This window comes from Ascaphus truei, chromosome 2 (genome assembly GCF_040206685.1).
Source record: "Ascaphus truei isolate aAscTru1 chromosome 2, aAscTru1.hap1, whole genome shotgun sequence".
NCBI lineage: Eukaryota > Metazoa > Chordata > Amphibia > Anura > Ascaphidae > Ascaphus > Ascaphus truei.
In genome coordinates this window covers 99,464,782-99,484,391 of record NC_134484.1, presented here as the reverse complement: position 1 = coordinate 99,484,391, position 19,610 = coordinate 99,464,782, and the positions used below count along the sequence as shown (strand labels likewise).

The window sequence follows — 19,610 nt, the reverse complement described above, 5'->3', positions numbered from 1 at the left end:
TGCTCCCTGTGGTCAGGTGGCGCGTTCCTGAAGCTCATGGGATTCGTAGTCCCTGCAAAGAGCCTTCTGTGATAGGTGGGGGTTTGCGCGCATACTCTGCGCATGCGCGATCTCCTGTAAGGGCTACTGCGCATGCTCCCGCTTCACGCCTGCATGCCGCAACTTCCAAAATGGCAGCCCCTGCTAGACGGGTGCGCCGCAAGCTAACGGCGACCGGCTCACCTCACCAGCCGCCCGTGCACCCTCCCGACATCCGCCTACCATACCTACGGCTCTGCTCTTTTTCAGAAAAATATACATCTAAGCTAGAGTGAGTGAGGTTGAAAAAGGTACAATTATTACACCTCAAAGCTCATCTCAGCCACAAACATGCCTATGTTCCCCAAACATAGGCTGAACAGCAGCAGCTTTCTGAGACACGCATTAGTCATGTGGCCACAATACTGCTGCTTCTACGGTTTCAGGAGAAGGAAAAGCAAATCTACCACTGCTGACGCTTTTGTGTCTGCTGCTCTAACTGAGCTACTAGAGTTGGCAAGAGTCCTTCTCAGTTTCACAGAAGCAGCTGAATCCCACCTGCCCCTGCCATGAAAAAAATAAACCAATTAAAAAAAAGTCCTTTCTTCCTGCCACCCAGTTCTCTACACTGCTCCTACTCCTACTCCTAAGCAACAGTGATAAAGGTGTTGCAGGCATGCTTATAGAAGTGCGTGTTTGAACTTTTTTTTAAAAACTCGTTGGGCTGCAGAATAGCAAACTTGGGACAATCTGGACCCGGGCTAGACATTTTGATGACAAAAAGTTTGTGCAAGACCTTGGCAAGTTAGCACATCTCTAGTTGATTATAATGACACCTTCTAATATTTATTTTTTGAGGGACAGAGCTTATGCTACTGTATCCCATCCTTACCAGAGGGCTTTCTGAGTCAAACAAAGTTGAGGCATTGATGTAGTAATCCTCCCAGAATAATATTTGTTTTAAAAAAAATACCTAAACTGGGATGCCTGCCAGAGCAAAACTGTTATACTATTAAGTTCCAGAGACCCCCACATTCCTGAGCTATTTAACAATTACGTTAACCTCATCCAGTTCAGGTTCTGTCAAAATACAAAAGTTTAAAACATGTGCAGAATGATTGCTGCTTTTATTCCATGAAGTGAATTAGTAATAATGTTTACTCAGTGAATGTTACCTGTGGCAAATAAATTAGATTCCATAGATCTCTCCTCAGTTTCTTCTAGTCGAGGTGGCATTCTCGGAAAGTGTATGTAGTGTGCCAAGTTACGCCAGAGATATAGTAAGTTAATTTTGTGCAATTATTCATCAGTCATAAACTGTCCTCAAATGGGATTTTAAGACAGTGAATATACCCTCTGGGCAACTTGAACAGCTCTCTCAGCTCCAGCAGGTTCAGGGACAGGAAACTTCTGTGACTTTACATGCTGAGTGGGAGGCCCCACAGTTTCTCAGGCCATCCTCATGAGACACATGAAGCTGTCTCTTTGAAGGTTCTGGAAGAACTGACAGGGAGCTACTTCCTGCCTTTTAAAGAACAGTATTTTACCAATTAGGAGATCATTGCCAATAGCCTAGCAGATCTTACAGCTAAGCCTTTACAGTAAGGGAGTTAACTCTTCACTCTCTCGTATACCTCCCACTTAGAGTGTAGCCCTGCCTACGCTCAGCCAATTCCCTTCTCGGGATAAAAATCGGTCTTGCGGCAGCCTTGGGCTTGAGCTGCCTTTTGGGCGACTGCTCCTCAGACATCTCAATGCTATCATCACTGCCGGAGAACTCCAACTTCAATTTCTTTAGAACCCTTTTTCTTCTTCTTTGACTTCCAGTGCATCAAGGACCAAACTTCTCTTTAGTCTTTTCTGTGTCTTCCACACTGTCGGACTTCCAATCGGATCCATGGATCTGGTTCTCCATAGTATAATGTCTTTTCTCAAGACCATCATGACACCTACCAATAACTTTGTTTTTCTCCTTTGGGACAATTATCTGGTACTCGGACATGTAGCACAGGAATTTGCTACTTCTTAATCAGTTCATGGCCACCATGTGTAGTAGTATTTGAAGAGGACACTGGCGACAAAGTCCTTGTAACCTGTGCATTCCAACAGTGCCTCTTCAAGTATTCGCTTTAGCTAGGCACACTTTGCCCATTCTTCTTCCTCTCTGATTTTTTGTGCAATTAACTCGGCCAGCCTCATCGCTCGAGTTCTTCAAACCACTGCTTTTCCATAATTTACTTAGCTTCCTCAAACCTGCAATGAACTTCTCTCTCAAGCTCATCTTTCCATTCTTCAACTCTTTACATGCTTGGCAACCAGCTTTTCCATGCATCATGCTGTCTTTTCGTCCATGTCACTGGCGCCCGAATCAGCATAATTGTATTCCAGCACCACCCTGTAGCGTCTTTGTAGCTGAAACTTTATAACATTTGACTGGAGTGCAATCACACATTGCTTCAAACGTCCATACTTCCTCCTTTGTTGTTGCATCTCCAAACTAAGGCTGGGGCCATGGTACGCAGACCTTGCGGACGTGTCAGCACGCTGAGTTAACAGACTGCCTTAAGGCATTGTTCGTGCCCGTGCGGCGTGCAGGCATGTGCGCGCGGATGTGGGCGGCGTTGCTCAAGAAATCAGTTCAAACTTATTTTTTGGCGTGACAGGCCAGTCACGTGAGTGGTTTGCCCAATGAGGGTAAACCAGCTCCGTGATGCCCCATGGCGCCCCATGGCCCGTCCACCATGGCCAGGTAAGCGCCCGCTCATTGACCAGCCTCCGCACGCCTCCGCACAGGCGAAGGCACCATGGCCCCAGACTTACTGAAGTATACAGGCTACTTTATTTTGACGATAAAGCTGACAGAGCTTTCATCCCTTTGTAGGCAGCCTGTATGACAACAGTGGCAGATTGTTTACGGCAATAGCTTTCTCATTCCATTCCTCCTTGTAAAATCGGGCCTGAGAAAGTTCTACTTGAAGACATAAGGATTGGCTCTTTTCATACTCCAAAGCACCCTGAGTTTTTTTCAGTGCTAGATGCACTTCTAACTTTTCTTGTTCCACTTGTTTCTTAAACTTTTCTACTTTGTTGAGTTTCTCATTTCTTTCACTGACCCGGTCAGTTTGAAACCTCTTTCAGGTTTGCTCTCTTTTTACCGCCTCTAAAAACATTCAGGACCTTTCCATAGGCACCATAGACTTCATCACACCACCAGATAAAAACGTTTCTATATTTATTCATGGTGAATTTTCAGGTGAGTTCCTTGCACTAACCACTGGCGGCACATCACACTTCTGCTGATACCATATGTGGCAGGGTTACCTCGCGGTTGGATCAGTAAGGTTGAGGTCCAAACTATAATATCTAGAACTAAACATGCTTGCTAAGATGAGACCATAACATTGGCAAGTACATCACTGCAGTTCCCTGTATTTCTGGAAAGCATACAGTATTTGTAAAACAACGTCAGACAAATAAATGCTTAATATATGCAGTAACTGACACTGGCAATGGAAAGTCAATGTATATGAAAACCTGCAGTATCTAAATAGTTTTTTGGTGAGGTTTATAAAGATTATGTAAGGATTCTGCTTGATCCGTGCTGGGTTTTGCTGCCAGTTCAGGTTTTCCAGGTTGTCTGTCCTTTCTGCTCAGTTTGGCCATTTTGGTTACTGGCAGCCTGCTACAGTATATAAGGCTGAATGTCCTGGTGGGAGTCGCCGAGCAAGGTTCCAACGTTTGCAATTCCTGTTGTCTATGCTGTCACGCTTTACCCTTTTCTCTGTTTGGATTTCTTTGTTGCTGATCCCGGACTGTGAACCTGCACTGACCCTTTACCTGTTACTGCCATGAACTTACTTGGGGCTTACGTAACAGGGGGAAAGACAGGCAGAATGGATTTACCATGTTACAGAGACAATCTATGTTTTTGGTGCCTGAGGCACAAGGAGGAGTGACTTGCCCAAGGTCCCAAGGAGCTGACACTGGGAATTGAACCAGGCTTCCCTGTTTGAATCTCAGTGCCAGTCAGTGTCTTTACTCACTGAGCCACTCCTTCTCCAATAATACTAACAGAGCTGTGAGTATATGTTGAATAATGCTTTACAGTTTTATTTAGCATATTTCTCTTAAATTGTGTGCTGTGACATTTTTGCAAAAGTTCACAATTGTTCAAAAAAAGAAGAAAAAATACGCAAACATAGTAGGACAAAGTGTTATCAAATGTCCTTTCTTAAATTTTTAAACAAAACCTACCCATTTCGCCTGGTTTGCAAACAATATAGAAAGTTTTGCACATCTTAAACACTAATAATACGTACATTGGTTAGCTCAGATTTCTCATGAAGGTTAGTATGAAACTCAGGACTGTGGGTACTACTTTTGTGGATTAAATAAACTGTCAAGGTACTGTAATATAATACATTCAGCAGTGGGGTTGCATTTTAGTAACGTGACCCTGAGAAGCTAGACAGATTCTCTGGATGAATGATCCCTTAGGCGTTATGTTACATTAAATCAGTATTTCTTTACACTCTGGGTAACACCAACCAAGCTATATTTGAAGATTGTCAACTAATCACACATTCACATGTACTATAGGTAAACCTTTGTGCTTTTTATTTTATTAGTTATTCCTAACATCTGACCTGGCTGGTGATCCTTGAATAGAGGTTTAAGTAACACTACCTGGATGACAAAATGTCCCTAGGAAAGATATCAACTTAAATACCTAATCATCTACCAGTTCACTTCTGTCTTATGATGGCTCCATAAGCAGAGTGCATGTTTTGTATACAGTAGTATGTTTTTGCAGTGTTGGGGGAGAAAGTGAAGGAGAATCAAACAAGTTTCACTAGTATTTTTGTTCTTAAATGTGCCATCCGCACCACTAACTAGTGTTAAACTTATGGCTCATTCACTTGGCAACATTTAAGAGAAGAAAAAATATATTTAAATCCAAATAAACATACAGTTCTACATCTAAATTCACCTTTTTTAGAATTGGGCTGTTGTACACTTGCTGCTAAAGGTGGTTCTACAAGCTATTGAATCAGTAAGGGTGTACTTAGTTTTTCACACATAGCTTCTCCATTTTGACTTTATTTTTATTAAATAAATCATGACACGGTGTAATATGTCATGTGTTGTTGTTCATCTGAGGTTGTATTTACCTAATTTACCTAATTTTTAGACCTGCTAAGGAACAGATGATTGTTATTATGGCCTGAAATGTAAAACCATGGAATTCAAAGAGGGTGTACTTTCTTTTTCACATGACTATATATATATATATATATATATATATATACATACAGAAAAGAGAGAGGAGAGAGCGCACGCCCCATAGAGGGGAGGGGGAAGGGGGGGGGTAAAAAATGCACTCACAAGGGTACAAGTTTTAAAAGCATATTGTGATTATAATCACCACCATCCGGTAACTTCAACTGGTGCTGTGGAAGACCCTCGGTCCCGAGATTGCATAAACCACGCTGTTGGCAAGATTTCCTGGGCAGTTGGATATTGAAGAAACGATTTCCAAAGATCCCAGAGGAAAGCAGCCTTGCTTGCAAGTGTCTGTGGTGTCCGGCGGTGTGACTTTTTCAAAGGTCGTCAGGGAGCGTCATCACGTCGACGCACGGACATTACGTCATCACGGAGCGCAGCAGGAACTGACTCGAGCGCCGGACACCACAGAGACTTGCAAGCAAGGCTGCTTTCCTCTGGGATCTTTGGAAATCGTTTCTTCAATATCCAACTGCCCAGGAAATCTTGCCAACAGCGTGGTTTATGCAATCTCGGGACCGAGGGTCTTCCACAGCACCAGTTGAAGTTACCGGATGGTGGTGATTCTAATCACAATATGCTTTTAAAACTTGTACCCTTGTGAGTGCATTTTTACCCCACCCTTCCCCCTCCCCTCAATAAATTTACGGTTTTACACTATGGGGCGTGCGCTCTCTCCTCTCTCTTTTCTGCAGATTCCATTCGGATGTGGTTAATACTCTGAGAGCAGCCGGAGACCCCCAACACCTATTTTTATTTTTATTTTATTTTTCATCATTGGACATTCATTTTGAAGACTGGTTTTTACCCTCTTTTTATTCTTATTTTCAATTATCTTTTTATTATTCATTCTTTTTTATTGCATTTATTGTATTGTATTGTTTTGTGTCACATATCACTATATACACAATATATATATATATATATATATATATATATATATTTTTTTTTTTTACACTATACATAGGATATACACTTGCCTTATATCAGGATAGGCACTTAGTATACATACATTTCTTTAACACACAATATTAATTGTATATAACACATTCACGTAGTCACACCCCCACTAGGCGCTGCTTTTTTGTTCTGTTTGTCCCTATATATATATATATATATATATATATATATATATATAAGACACACAAATGAAAAGGACAAAGACAATCCCCTTAGTAGCACTCTAAATTACACCTAAACTAATCTTATAAAATAAAGATTGTTTTAAAAGAAACAGATGCTCTGCCAATTCAGAAAAAATGAACAAGATTTTATTTATTTAACAGCAAGACACACTAACTTAAAAACATGAAAGTACTAAAGACAGCCTATAAAAATATATATGTATCAAAATTATAAAGAGAGGACTACTAATCAAATACTATCAATATTACAAAGAAAAAAAGAAAACTAGAATGTGTCTAAATAAAATTTAAATAATGACAACAAAGTAGCTTAATCTAACATAATAGGCAATACAAAATATATTCCTACTAACATATATACCTGATAGAATGATAAATCATTGCGTTGGAAAAAGTATATAGTCAATGACCCAGTATATAGCCAGGAAAAAATAACATGTATACCAAAAACAGGGGGGGAAAAGAACACACAGGGAAAAATGATATAACAATAATAGTAATTATACCCTGAACAGCATTTCCCAAAAATGAAAACAATGAGAACTGATGCAGCAAACAAAAAATATAACTAGTAAGGACATATTAGCAAACAGAGTCATACATATTGAAAACACCACAATGCGCAGCACTGAAAGGACAGGTAATGCCCAAACAGCAAAGACAGTAATACTCAGCTGCCGCTAGATTGTGTGAAACATATGTCCATATCGTTGTACAGGATGCGTTCCAAAGTTTGCTTATAACAGGAATAAAAAAAGTCCAAAATGCTGCACCAGATCCATCGCAAGTCCCTCAGAATAAGGATTACATAAAGGCTGTGATAAAGTAAACACTCAACGCGTTTCACCCGTCGGTGGGCTTCTTCCCAGAGTGGTCAAGGTCCCTATATATATATATATATATTTATATTAACACACAAGCCCAGCAAGCTCAAACGCCCACACCTAATCTAGACTATATGTAATGTCACATAGAGTGCCAGAGGCCTGTGGCAAGTGAATATAGCAAACGACAGGGGGTGTCCAGTGCCACATCCAAATGACAGAACATACATGGTAATAATTACAAGAAATAATGCTTCAGTACTAATAATAATGCTAATACTAATAATAATAAAATATGTTTTTTTAGTTAGATATTTTGGCCAAAGCATCACAAGCCTGCACACCAAACGTCAAGGTAAACCATAATAAGTGCAAGTCCTACACTACACTGCATCTGTTCCCTATACCTCTGTATGAGGGGGAAGAACCATAATAGATTCCTTACCTGCAGCTAAATGAGATCAACCAATAAAAAGGGGGAGGTAACGTGAGCTTGGGGGAGGTGCCACAACCTCTATACAACAGATTCCAGTCATAAATTAATTAACACACAAGCCCAGCAAGCTCAATCGCCTACACCCACCTAATCTTGACTATATGTCATGTCACATAGAGTGCCAGAGGGCTGTGGCAAGTGAATATAGCAAACGACAGGGGGTGCCCAGTGCCACATCCAAATGACAGAACATACATGGTAATAATTACAAGAAATAATGCTTCAGTACTAATAATAATGCTAATACTAATAAAATATGTTTTTTTTAAATATATGTATATATATATGCAAATATAGCTGCAACCCGCCTTTCACCATTATTTCCAGCATACAGTGCTTCCACTGCAGCAAGGCTCCATGTAACAATGGTTTTTCAGACAAAAGGTGACACATTGTGTGCTCATTTGCATGTCATTTACCAGAATCCCTTGCTGCAGTGGAAGCACTGTATGCTGGAGATAATGGTGAAAGGCAGGGTTGCAGACCTGCCTAAGACATGTGAATGTGCTCACAAGTGATCTTTTTATTTGATATATATATATATATATATATATATATATATATATATATATATATACACATACATACACACACACACACACACACACACACACACACACACACACACACACACACACACACACACACACACACACACACACACACACACACACACACACACACACACACACACACACACACACACACACACAGTATAATACATTAATATCTTATTTTACTTCGGTTATTTTGAGCAAGATTCTGGTCACCTTTTATAATAGTTTTTCAATATTTCAGATTACAAGGAGATAACTTGGTTCAGGAGGAGGTACCTGTACCACAAGAATGTCTTTCTCTTGAAAAAGCTGTGACTGATACAGCTGGTGGTAAGTACGATTAATTTTTCCCTTTACAAGCGTAACCAACCCTACATCAGGCCAAATAAATTCTATGTAATCTATTTAAAAAAACAAAAACAAATTTAAAAGAAATAATTCATACCAATTTTAACCCACTAATAGCAGTGTAAATTATTTTTGCATTTCCTGCTATTCTTCTGCATGAAATGTTTTTCAGATAGCGTTAGAGTTATGGTTATATAAATTGGTATATAGAGCTTTTTTTGTTTCAGTCCCTTGCTTGTACAATCTTTTATATTGCTGCATGGGGTGGGGGAGTGGCTCAGTGAAGCGCTACGTATAACTAGCAGCGCTATACAGAAACATGCTATTATTATTATTATAAGTGTGACCCCTCTTTATTTTAGTACCTCAGATTATATGGCCTATCACTGAGGTGGGAGCCTGAGTCTTATGGGTTACTGTTTAATTCTTATAGTGTGTGGTACATTTAGTTTAACCCGTTGGCCAAAGCGTCTTAAGCCTGCTGCCACTTACAAGGCATGACGGTAGCAGGTCCTAACACTCACCTGGGTTAAAATTCTTATTTACCTGTACAATTACAGGAAGAATGATCGCATTGGATCTGTCGTAACCTGGCAAAATGAAACTGACCTGCCAACTTGGAAAGTGGGGTGGGGCAAGCTTAAACCTTGGGGGGGTAAATAAGAATTTTAACCCAGGTGAGTGTTAGGACCTGCTATGGTCATGCCTTGTAAGTGGCAGCAGGCTTAAGATGCTTTGGCAAACGGGTTAAACTAAATGAGCCTTTTACAAGAGATATATAGGTATTGCACTGTATATTTTTGTCACATTGGAAGTAGCTTTAAACATTTTTGTTTTTTGTTGTATACATTTAGCAACGCCCACTAGCACTCCTTTTGACACTTATATGCATATATAATTATGTGGTATGGTTGGGGTTTCTCAGAGCTTGTTGGGAATCTGTGTGTAGTGTGTGGTACATGTTGTGTGAAACGGTAGTGCCTAGACACAACACAGTGATAACTAATTATAACAATCTTTATATACTCATATATAGCTATAATTTGTGGTGTTACATATCTCATATGAATCAATACGGTGACTCTTAATCGCATAATCACTCCATACACATACAGTATATAATTAAACAAACTATACCAACAGTGCGAACGCTGCACAAACAAATAATAACTTTTATCTCTGTCCGGCCTCCCAGCCATAGGGTACTGGCCTGTAGATCCTGGTGTGCTAACACAATCATTGGAGCTCATATACTCTGTGTGTGTTGCAGGCCTGGTGCTTCACAAATATCAAACTGTGATGGCAATATAAATGCAGTTTATATCCTTTCTGGGTTAGCTCACCCACTTCAACCTTGTGTAATTCCTGCACAGCTGGGATCCCTAAGCTCTGTAGTAGCCTCTGTCTGCCTGCTTCCCTCTGCACAGTCATGTTCTGGTCTCTGCTGGGCCCTGCTGTATGCACTGGTCCAGTGGGGGCAACTCTCTCTCTCTCTCTCTCTCTGCAGTTGCCTCTCTCTCTTAGGAGACCTGCATGGACTCTCTGTGCAGGATGGGCCTTCACTCCCTCAGCTCCCTTTCCAACTGTCACCAACTGTCATTCCACTGGCTAACACAAGTACATGGTCCACTGGAATATAATTCTAAAAGTGGTCATGTCCTGTGCTGCTAGCAGACACAGGGGGTTACAGTATAAAGAAAAGCATAAAAATAATTAAATAAGCTTTATTTATTTAAGCAATCCTAACCCTAACTTTACACATCCATTTTACAGACAGAAATGAAGCTATGAATATTAATAAGCACCTTAATTTTGGTTGGCTGCTTATTTTAGCCCCTTTTAAAAATGATTTTTTAGCTTTGATTTTCTGGTGCCCAAGGTGTTTGCCATATATATATATAATGTATGCATTGTTGTGTGTACAGTATGTAAATGTATAAACACATGTAACCCCCCTCCTAAAGGGTTACTAACAATACTGGTATATGCTGGACCCCACCCTGGTTGCTATGGGGATCCATAAGTAATGCAGACTTATTTAAGGAGGAGGGACTGTTCTGGAAGGTCAGGTTCCTGGAGGTCCAGAGGAGCAGAGGCTTGGGGAGTGTAGATGGGTATGTTAATAAGGTGATAGCATGGACCAGGCCCCCCTTTTTGTTATGTTGCAGATAGGGCCGGTACCCCTTAAGTAAGGAGCCCCTAAAGACAGAAAGAAAATCCTGTACAATTCAGAAAGGAATACAGCACGCCATAGAGGGTCTTAAGAAAAGATAGCTCCCAGGTGCCTGCTAATCAGCTCTATCTGCAGATCAGCGCTAAAGTTCTCATCAGTCTGTGTTGAAGTGTCAGTTCCCAAATACAGACAGCGAGGTATTGAGCCAATAATGAGATCTATCAGGATTTCTCATAGGGGCCAAGATTAATCGGATCACTATCTAAAGGTTCCGAAGAGACACGTGGGTCCGGGTTCCAGAACTACCCAAGAAATTATGTTAGAGTACCTTCATCTAAGTGTGAACAGTGGGCTCTGATGAGAGAAGTATTTGTGTATGTCTTTGTATAAAACTCTGTACAACGTGTCAAGATATGTCTAAGTGGTCCCTGAGTTGGGGACATGAATACATGACGTTGTACTATTAACATTCCTGGCACCCATTATTGCACAACCTTGCTATCTCATCGCCCAGCTGCATCAAGGTAACCTATGCGGAGTAGCCATTTAAATATCACACCGATGTAACTTTCCTAGGGTTAATCTGTGTAGCCCTTACTAATTAACTGCACCTGAGATAGTCAGGCCCTGCTTTAAAAACCTGTTTTCCACTAGGCAGAGGGAGATCAGGGAATCAAGACTGCAGGCTGGGAGGAAGTGGTTGCCAACAGGGCTAAGAAGCCTGCACAGAACTCCAGCAAACTCGGACATTTTTCATAAGCAGTTCGCTTAATGTTGTGACCTCAGCTCCAAGGTAGGGAAACTGGGGTATTAAATCAGTTAAACACTGGGCTGATGACTACTAACCAGACTATAGATTAGTTAGATGTGGGATGATGGAGGATTTAGCTACTACATGGCAACAAGAAACTAACCGACTGCAGCAAAACGCTGATGCACAACAACAAGAAATCAACCTTTTTTGAGCCAGTCTGCAATGGATAGAGCTACATTATTGGAGATGGTTAAGAGACTCCGAGAGGTTCTTCCACAAACAAGCGTGCTCGGCATTAACAGCATGGAGGAGCGTCATGGGATCAGGACAAATCTTTTTTTTTTTTTTTTTACAAAAAATGACTACATTGAGTGATGTTGAGGCCTACTGTAACTTCTGTCATTCGAGAGGGATGCTTAGATAGGGAGGCTTGGCTTCAGGACAATGAGCTGGTATACTTGTGCCTCTTTTGTGACATGAAGCTCAAAATACCTTTTTTTAGTAGATGTTGCGATGTATAGTTGCCTGAAGACATACATTCTCGCCAGCCACCCATGCACAGAGGCTTGATGCCTGGAAGTACTGGGAGGACAAGACTCCTCACTCCCAAATCTTGCATCGTATACATTTGGCATAGAAGTGGCTACGGTCGGAAATCAGCAGTCCTGCCATATGGTAGCGCTACTTGTATTGGACCGATTTCTACAAGGGTTACCCCCAGACTTACATGAATGGATTGTACAAAGTGCTCCTGACTCCTATGACAAGTTTGTGAGATGGTAGAACAACACTGGGTGGCTAAAGAGCTGTGTAAATAATGAAGGAGCAAGAACCCACTTGAAGCACTCAGTATCACCTAAATGTATAATGAAATATTTAAAAATAATCTTTAATGCTAAACTAATTAAAATAATGGGTATTAAAATTCAACAATTGACACACATATATATAAACCCTGTGATAAGTATATAAGATACTCCGGGTCAATATAATAGAGGGAATGTTTGAGGTATATTAGATCAAAACGTTCCCAGGGATCCGATATGCAGTATTCCCTATTAGTGGTAATTAGTTATGCACTGGTATAGGAGGAGGGCTAGCTGATAGCCTGTCTAGAGTAATAGACAGGTCACAAGGTGATAACGTTGAGTGGTGTGAGTCTCATCATAATTGCTGAGTACAAGCAAAAAGATCAGCACAGTATAACCAGTGTTTCTCACTTAGCGTACAAAAATAGATCCGATGGTAAGGAAACAATATTGTAGGCTCTATATAAAGACTCACATCTACCCACCTAACAACAGCTAATAAGCTCCAAGGGTAGAAGAGCTAGCTATTGAACACAGAACATAAAATACAAAGGTACATAGATTCCTATAGACAGTGTGGTTGTCGGTATACCTGTGCACATATTTATGAATGCGCTTCCACTGTCAGGAATTCTACTACCATTATTAACCTGTGTTTGGTATTGTAAGACCTTTCTTAGTTGATCAAAGAAGGTTCCTTTGTGGATATAGGGTAAAGATTAAACAGTGAGGCTAGTAGAGATACTGCTAATATGCAGCAATGAACACACTGATAACTGATTGCTCACTGAGCATATGATTAGTGGACCCAGAGATGGCTGGTCAGTCACATATGCTCCATAAGAATACACACACTAATCACCTAAAAATGAGCTTGTTAACTCCATACATATAGAGAGCTACTATCACTAATTGACACAAACACTGTAGCTAATCTACCCCTAGAAACGGTGTGGCTGTTGGTATACCTTTGCACATATTAATGAATATGCTACCACCGCTAGGAGTCTGTTAACGCTGATGATACAATGTATCAAATGAAAATCAGGTAGCTCTCCCCTCACCAGGCATCACCGAGTCACCACATAGACTCCTGCCCACTTTAGAACAGAGTACACGGAGCCGTCTGGCAGCTGTTTGCTGTGCAACTGATAATGCTGCCACGTGAGTACTGACGGCGCTCGTGCACGTGACGGATGCCGATGCACGCGTTTCGCGATTAGAAACGCTTTCTCAAGGCTTAGTTAGTGTGAGGGGGAAGTCCCATAGATCATGGTGATGTTTATATATGCACTGATGCGTTTCTATTGGCTGGCGGTTTCACCACAGAGGTATGTCTATGCAGTGCTGTAGTGGAAGCACTAATACAGCACTCACTGATAAACATAGACAAACTTTCAAAGGAGCCTGTGAACCAATCAAGTAAAGACCTGGTAACCATAATGTGAAAATAACTTTGGTTATACCTCAAGTGTTACAATTGTGAAGAGAAACAAAAGAAAACAGCGCACAACGCCAAATAGTGAAGCAAATTCAACAATATATTATAGAATTAAAAAGGGGGTAATATATCTGCGTACATGAAAAAAGTTGGTAAAAAGGCATGTAGTGTGTATCACACTGTTTACCACTCGGCAGCTGTTAACTGTAGAATCGGGTGCTTGCTTCCCTCTGCTGATGCAGCTCAATATGTTGGAAAATTAACCTCTTATCTGAAGGACTCTACAGCAGTTCTAAACTTATTTAAAGATTTTGAATGGAAAAGTTCATATGTATGGATTACATGTGACATAAAATCCCTGTATACTAATATACCTCACCAGAAAGGGTTGGATGCTGTTAATTCCTTTCTGGAATCAGACTCTGATCTGTATCCATTAAATAGGGAATTTATTCTAGAGTCTATCAGTTTCATATTGAAACATAATTATTTTCTGTTTCTCTCCACTTTCTACCTACAGGTTTGCGGAACTGCAATGGGTACTAGGTTTGCCCCCAGCTTCGCAAACCTGTACGTGGGAAGGTGGGATTCTCAGTTTATCATGCCCGACCAACCATACCACAGGAATGTCGTTGTGTGGAGACGCTACATAGACGACATCCTGTGTGTGTGGGATGGTGATTACGATTCAGCCAGTGCATTTGTAGCCAACCTTAATAGGAATGACTACAACCTTGAGTTCACACACAAGGTGGATGCCACCCAGATAGACTTTTTGGACTTAAGATTAACTTCCAAAATGGATGGCACCGTGGAGACTGAGACCTTCTTTAAGGAGGTGGATACCAGCAATGTGCTGATGGCGAATAGTAATCACAAAAAGACATGGATAAACAACATACCAGGGGGGCAATTTGTGAGACTCAGACGTAACTGTAGTAGTTTAGAGGTTTTCAACCAACAGGCTAACAAATTATTTTGAAGATTTAGAGAGAGGGGATATCCTAAGGAACTTCTAGAAAGAGAGATCATAAGGGTACGTAATATGGATCGTAAGGATATGTTAGTTCAAAATAGATCCACGATTAAAAATAAAGAAGGTCAAAACACAAAAAAGGACACTCTTAATGTGGCTTTCATTACAGACTTTAATTCGGTTCATAGAGACATTGAAAAGGTTTTTAACAAACACTGGGGTATATTGTGCAATGATCCCATTTTGGGATCACATCTTGACGTCAAACCACGGTTTATTTACAGGAGAGCAAAAAATATCAAAAACTTGTTAGCTCCTAGTGATGTTTTTATAAGTAAGAGCAATACTACATCGAAAAAGAACTGGCTAGGGCCTAAACCAAAAGGCACCTATATCTGTGGTAATTGCACGATTTGTAAATACCAACATCCTGACAAACACACTTTTTATTCACAAGTAACGAAGGAAGTTTTTAATATTGATGACTTTATTCTATGTACCTCTACACATATTGTATACCTATTGGAATGTGCGTGTGGGTATCAATATGTAGGCAGAACCAAACGCAGCCTTAAAGTTCGGATTCAGGAACATGTCAGAAATATTAAAAATGGTTTTGAAAAACATAGTGTATCTAGACACTTCCTGATACACCATAATAAAGATCCGTCAAGTCTCACTTTTAAGGGGATTCAGTTGATTATTGTAAATAGAAGAGGAGGGGACAGAGTTAAAACATTGTCTTCTAAAGAGACATATTGGATACATAAGTTAGATACTATGTCCCCTAAGGGGTTAAATGAGGATGTGGATATTTGGGCACTTTATTGAATCTTTAGCTCACCACCCCTCTGTACCTAGGGGATGTATCATTTATCTCTGTATCTCTGTTTTCCTTTCTTTATCCTACGCTTTTTTCTAGTTACTGTACATCTTTTTATGCAAGTAATGATGGTGTCTATTTTAAGTCGACTAATATTGTGTTTCTTTTATTCCAGCATGTTTTTAATTATTTATGCTAGGTTTTGTCTATATGTAAGTTTATATTAAATAGGTATTGTTTTTTTTTTTTTTTGTTAATAAAGTTGTTGTTTTAAAAGTAAACTACACATCTTCCCTATCACGCAGACCATTACCTATTATAGATGATTGGTCTATCCCTAATTGGTTGACCAATAAGGTATCTATGTGAGGTATTTAAGACCTCTGGGTAATGGCCTAATTATTCCCTGAAGAAGTAGTTAATTCTACGAAACTAGTTGGATGTAACATTCTATTGCCTTATATCTGCTTACATTGGCCTTTGTCTATGTATTGGCCTGTCCTGTTTTTATTTCATCCTGTGTGCTGTTTTGGACACTTGTGAGAGACTTTGTAAGACTGTTCAAACTTCCCTATTGAATCCACCACTGCTGTGTAGACAGTGACGTCATTACACAGCGTCCCGCGACGGAGCGGCATCGTGGCACGCTGAGGGCACCCCAGCAAGCTGCGTTTTAGCCTCTGTGCAGAGGATACACCTGCCGAGGTACAGGAGCAGCTTCATATCGGCCAGGAAGCAGGAGCGATTTCACCGAGCCCCAGTACCAGCTGCTGAACCTGGCTGCATGAAGGGAAATCCCCTTGGGAGTGAAAGACTGACGTCCTGCCCCAGAATCAACTGAGCTGCATCAGCAGAGGGAAGCAAGCACCCGATTCTACAGTTAACAGCTGCCGAGTGGTAAACAGTGTGATACACACTACATGCCTTTTACCAACTTTTTTCATGTACGCAGATATATTACCCCCTTTTTAATTCTATAATATATTGTTGAATTTGCTTCACTATTTGGCGTTGTGCGCTGTTTTCTTTTGTTTCCATTCTCTTAGTGTGTGTGGGGTGCTGAGCCACCCCTGCGTTTACAGCTGCAGACGCCATTATCCCCAACACGGTTATGTGGCACTTATTATTTAATGTATAATTATCTCACTGTGGGAGTTGTGGTTTAATTTAAAAAAATAAAAAAAATATATATTCATTTATAGGTAGTTAGGTAGTAGCGCACAGTTTTGTTTTTTGTTTTTACAATTGTGAAGAGTTTGGCCACTTTGCTGCTCAATGTCCCAACGAGCTTGAGTCTATGAAAAGACCATGGGAAATCCCATAAATGATTGCTGTGTGGTCAACCCCGTGGGAGTGGTTTAAACATCACACTGATTGATCAGGACTATTAAACTAAATGGCCAGAAATATACTGCTCCGGTTGACTCCAGAAGTGCAGTCACCCTGCTTTCAGGAAGGCTGACCGGTCATGATAAAGAGGAACTGAATATGAGAGTTGGGATAAACAGGGAACTTTTATCCCACAAGCTCTGCAATTATTGAAATACAGGGAAAAATAAGAAAAGTTATAGCCCCAGTCATCTCCCGACTACCCTAACAAGTCTTACTGGGAAGAAACTTCCTAGTCTTTGACAAGCTAGTCCACAGACAAAATGTGGGATGAAATATGACCTTGAGGCAAAGCAACAGATTTCTAATGAGCAATTCATGTCTACATATCAATTAATTGAACCTGATTTGTTCTCGGTGCCTGGGAAAGCTAGAAAAACAAAAACATGAAAAGAGAGAAGCCAAGAAATTGGGACCATGCTATAAAGGAAAGCTCAGGAGGAAGCCTAAGGCCTGTAATGTAGTGTGTGCAGCCGTGTGTGCGACCGTGCATGTGCGAACGCATGTGCACGTGCCGCACACTTTTTGTGTGTATGCTGTGAGTGACACATTGAGGTACTGTGTGTGTGTGTGTGTGTGTGTGTATGTGTGTGTGTAGATTCTGTGTAGAATGTGTGTTATAAATACGATAATAAATATGTTGGTAAGAATAAATTATTTATTAACATTATACATACATACACACACACACACACAGTACATATACATACATTTCAGCGGCGGTAGCAGTGCAAAATCTTTATTTTTCCCATCTTCTCCCCTGTCGTCCGGCTCCACGCTCACTGCCGCACGCGGTCCTATTATAAGAAGGCTGATTAGCCACAGCCAACTATAACAAGCGCGCCCTTTATAGAACAGCCCTTAGGTGGTAAGCAGACTGAAGAGAGGAATGATCAAACCTGCCAGGCAGGGGCCACCCCCTAAGAGTCACATTGTCCGAAGTAAATTGTGTTCCGGTCAAGGGATAAGTTAAAGGACCCAAACTGTATTACGTTTTAAGAAATGACCTGCTAAACAGAATAATACCAAAAGCAGAGGATAATTTAGAGTTGTTACTAGTACCTCATGTAAAAAGGAAGACTGTGCTATGTTTTGCACACAGCCAGTTATTCGGTGAAAACTTAGCTCACCAACCTCTGCTACACCTGAAAAAAATGTTGAGGTAAGCAAAATGATAGAATTGCAAAGTAATTTCTTCTTACTGACACCCGGTCAAACCACAGCAAAATACCATGATATAGTCACTAAAACATACATTTCGGTAAAAATTAAACCGTACCGCATTTCAGAAGCGAAAACAGGGAAGGGCAGAAGTTAAAAAAAAATGCTAGAGTTGGGAGGCATTGAGGAATCTCACAGTGAGTGGTGCAGTCCCATAGTAATGGTTCCAAAACCCGATTAGGTTCTGCAACAATTTCAGGAAATTAAATGAAGTATCTTAGTTTGATTCTTACCTAGTTCCTAGAGTAATCTTCTATTTGCTTCACTGTTCAAAATAAGTCTCATTAGAAGACGTCATTTAATTTGCAATTTATTTGCAAAATTTATAAGTGCGTTATAATTTCTGAAAAATAAATAGAATATTAAATAACAATGTCTTCCATTGAGACTAATTTTGAACAGTGCGCCAAATAGAAGATGAATACTTTTCAGTGTTAGGAGTGAGATCCCAGTCATCCTTCAAAGCCAACACCTACACACAAGAAAATTACAAACAATAATCCCCAACAAAACGGAGTGCAGGAAGATCAAAAATGATCTTTACTGATTCCTAAAGTAGATGGTTCACAAGACACCCAGTAAATTAGAGATACAAGAAACAGTCTAAAATGGACAGCCAATAAGAGCTAAGGTGCTAATCAATCTGTTTAATTACTTTCTGTCTTGAATCATACCTAATTTTATTGCCTGTATTAAACATACATCTGCTTGTATAGACTTTACAACGCATACAAGCAGAGAAATGTAAATAAATGAGATACTGTATGTTTATTTGAGTCCAACCCTAAACCTATTGTGCAGTGGCAAAGCTGCTTGTATTGACTTTGATTACAGTCTTACAAAGTTTTACTTACATGCAACTCTTTTACTCTTGGGAATTAAAAAATGCTGTGCATTGTTGTAACATATAGGTGTAGCGTGTTGCATTGTTCCCCAGATAACACAATATATACCAGTGTAACTCAGAATATCACAGTGTACGTGGGATTCAATGGCAATGCTGGTGCAGTATATCACAACATACCACACCATATGGAACAATGATACCTGATACAGTGTAAATCAGTATCTGGCAAAGGTGTACAGTAATTGTGTTCTACTAGTTACGATGACAACTAGTAGAGCTAAATTTGTACAGTATACAGGCATACCCCGGTTTAAGGACACTCACTTTAAGTACTGTACACTCGCGAGTAAGCACATATCGCCCAATAGGCAAACGGCAGCTTGCACATGCGCCTGTCAGCACGTCCTGAACAGAAATACCAGCTCCCTACCTGTACAGAAGCTGTGCGCAAGCGGGGAGACTATAGAGCCTGTTACACATGCGTTATTTACATCCGTTATGCACGT

General features: G+C 40.4%; 1 protein-coding gene across 3 annotated transcripts in view; it reads left to right on the top strand.

The window, feature by feature from the left end:
- C2H8orf34 (chromosome 2 C8orf34 homolog) overlaps positions 1-19,610 on the top strand; it is a 464,168-nt gene that overhangs the window by 228,189 nt on the left and 216,369 nt on the right. For all 3 annotated transcript variants that reach the window (XM_075583770.1, XM_075583769.1, XM_075583766.1), the window contains exon 9: positions 8,565-8,653. In XM_075583770.1, coding sequence (XP_075439885.1) covers positions 8,565-8,653 — 89 coding nt within the window. The remainder of the gene's footprint in view (positions 1-8,564; positions 8,654-19,610) is intronic.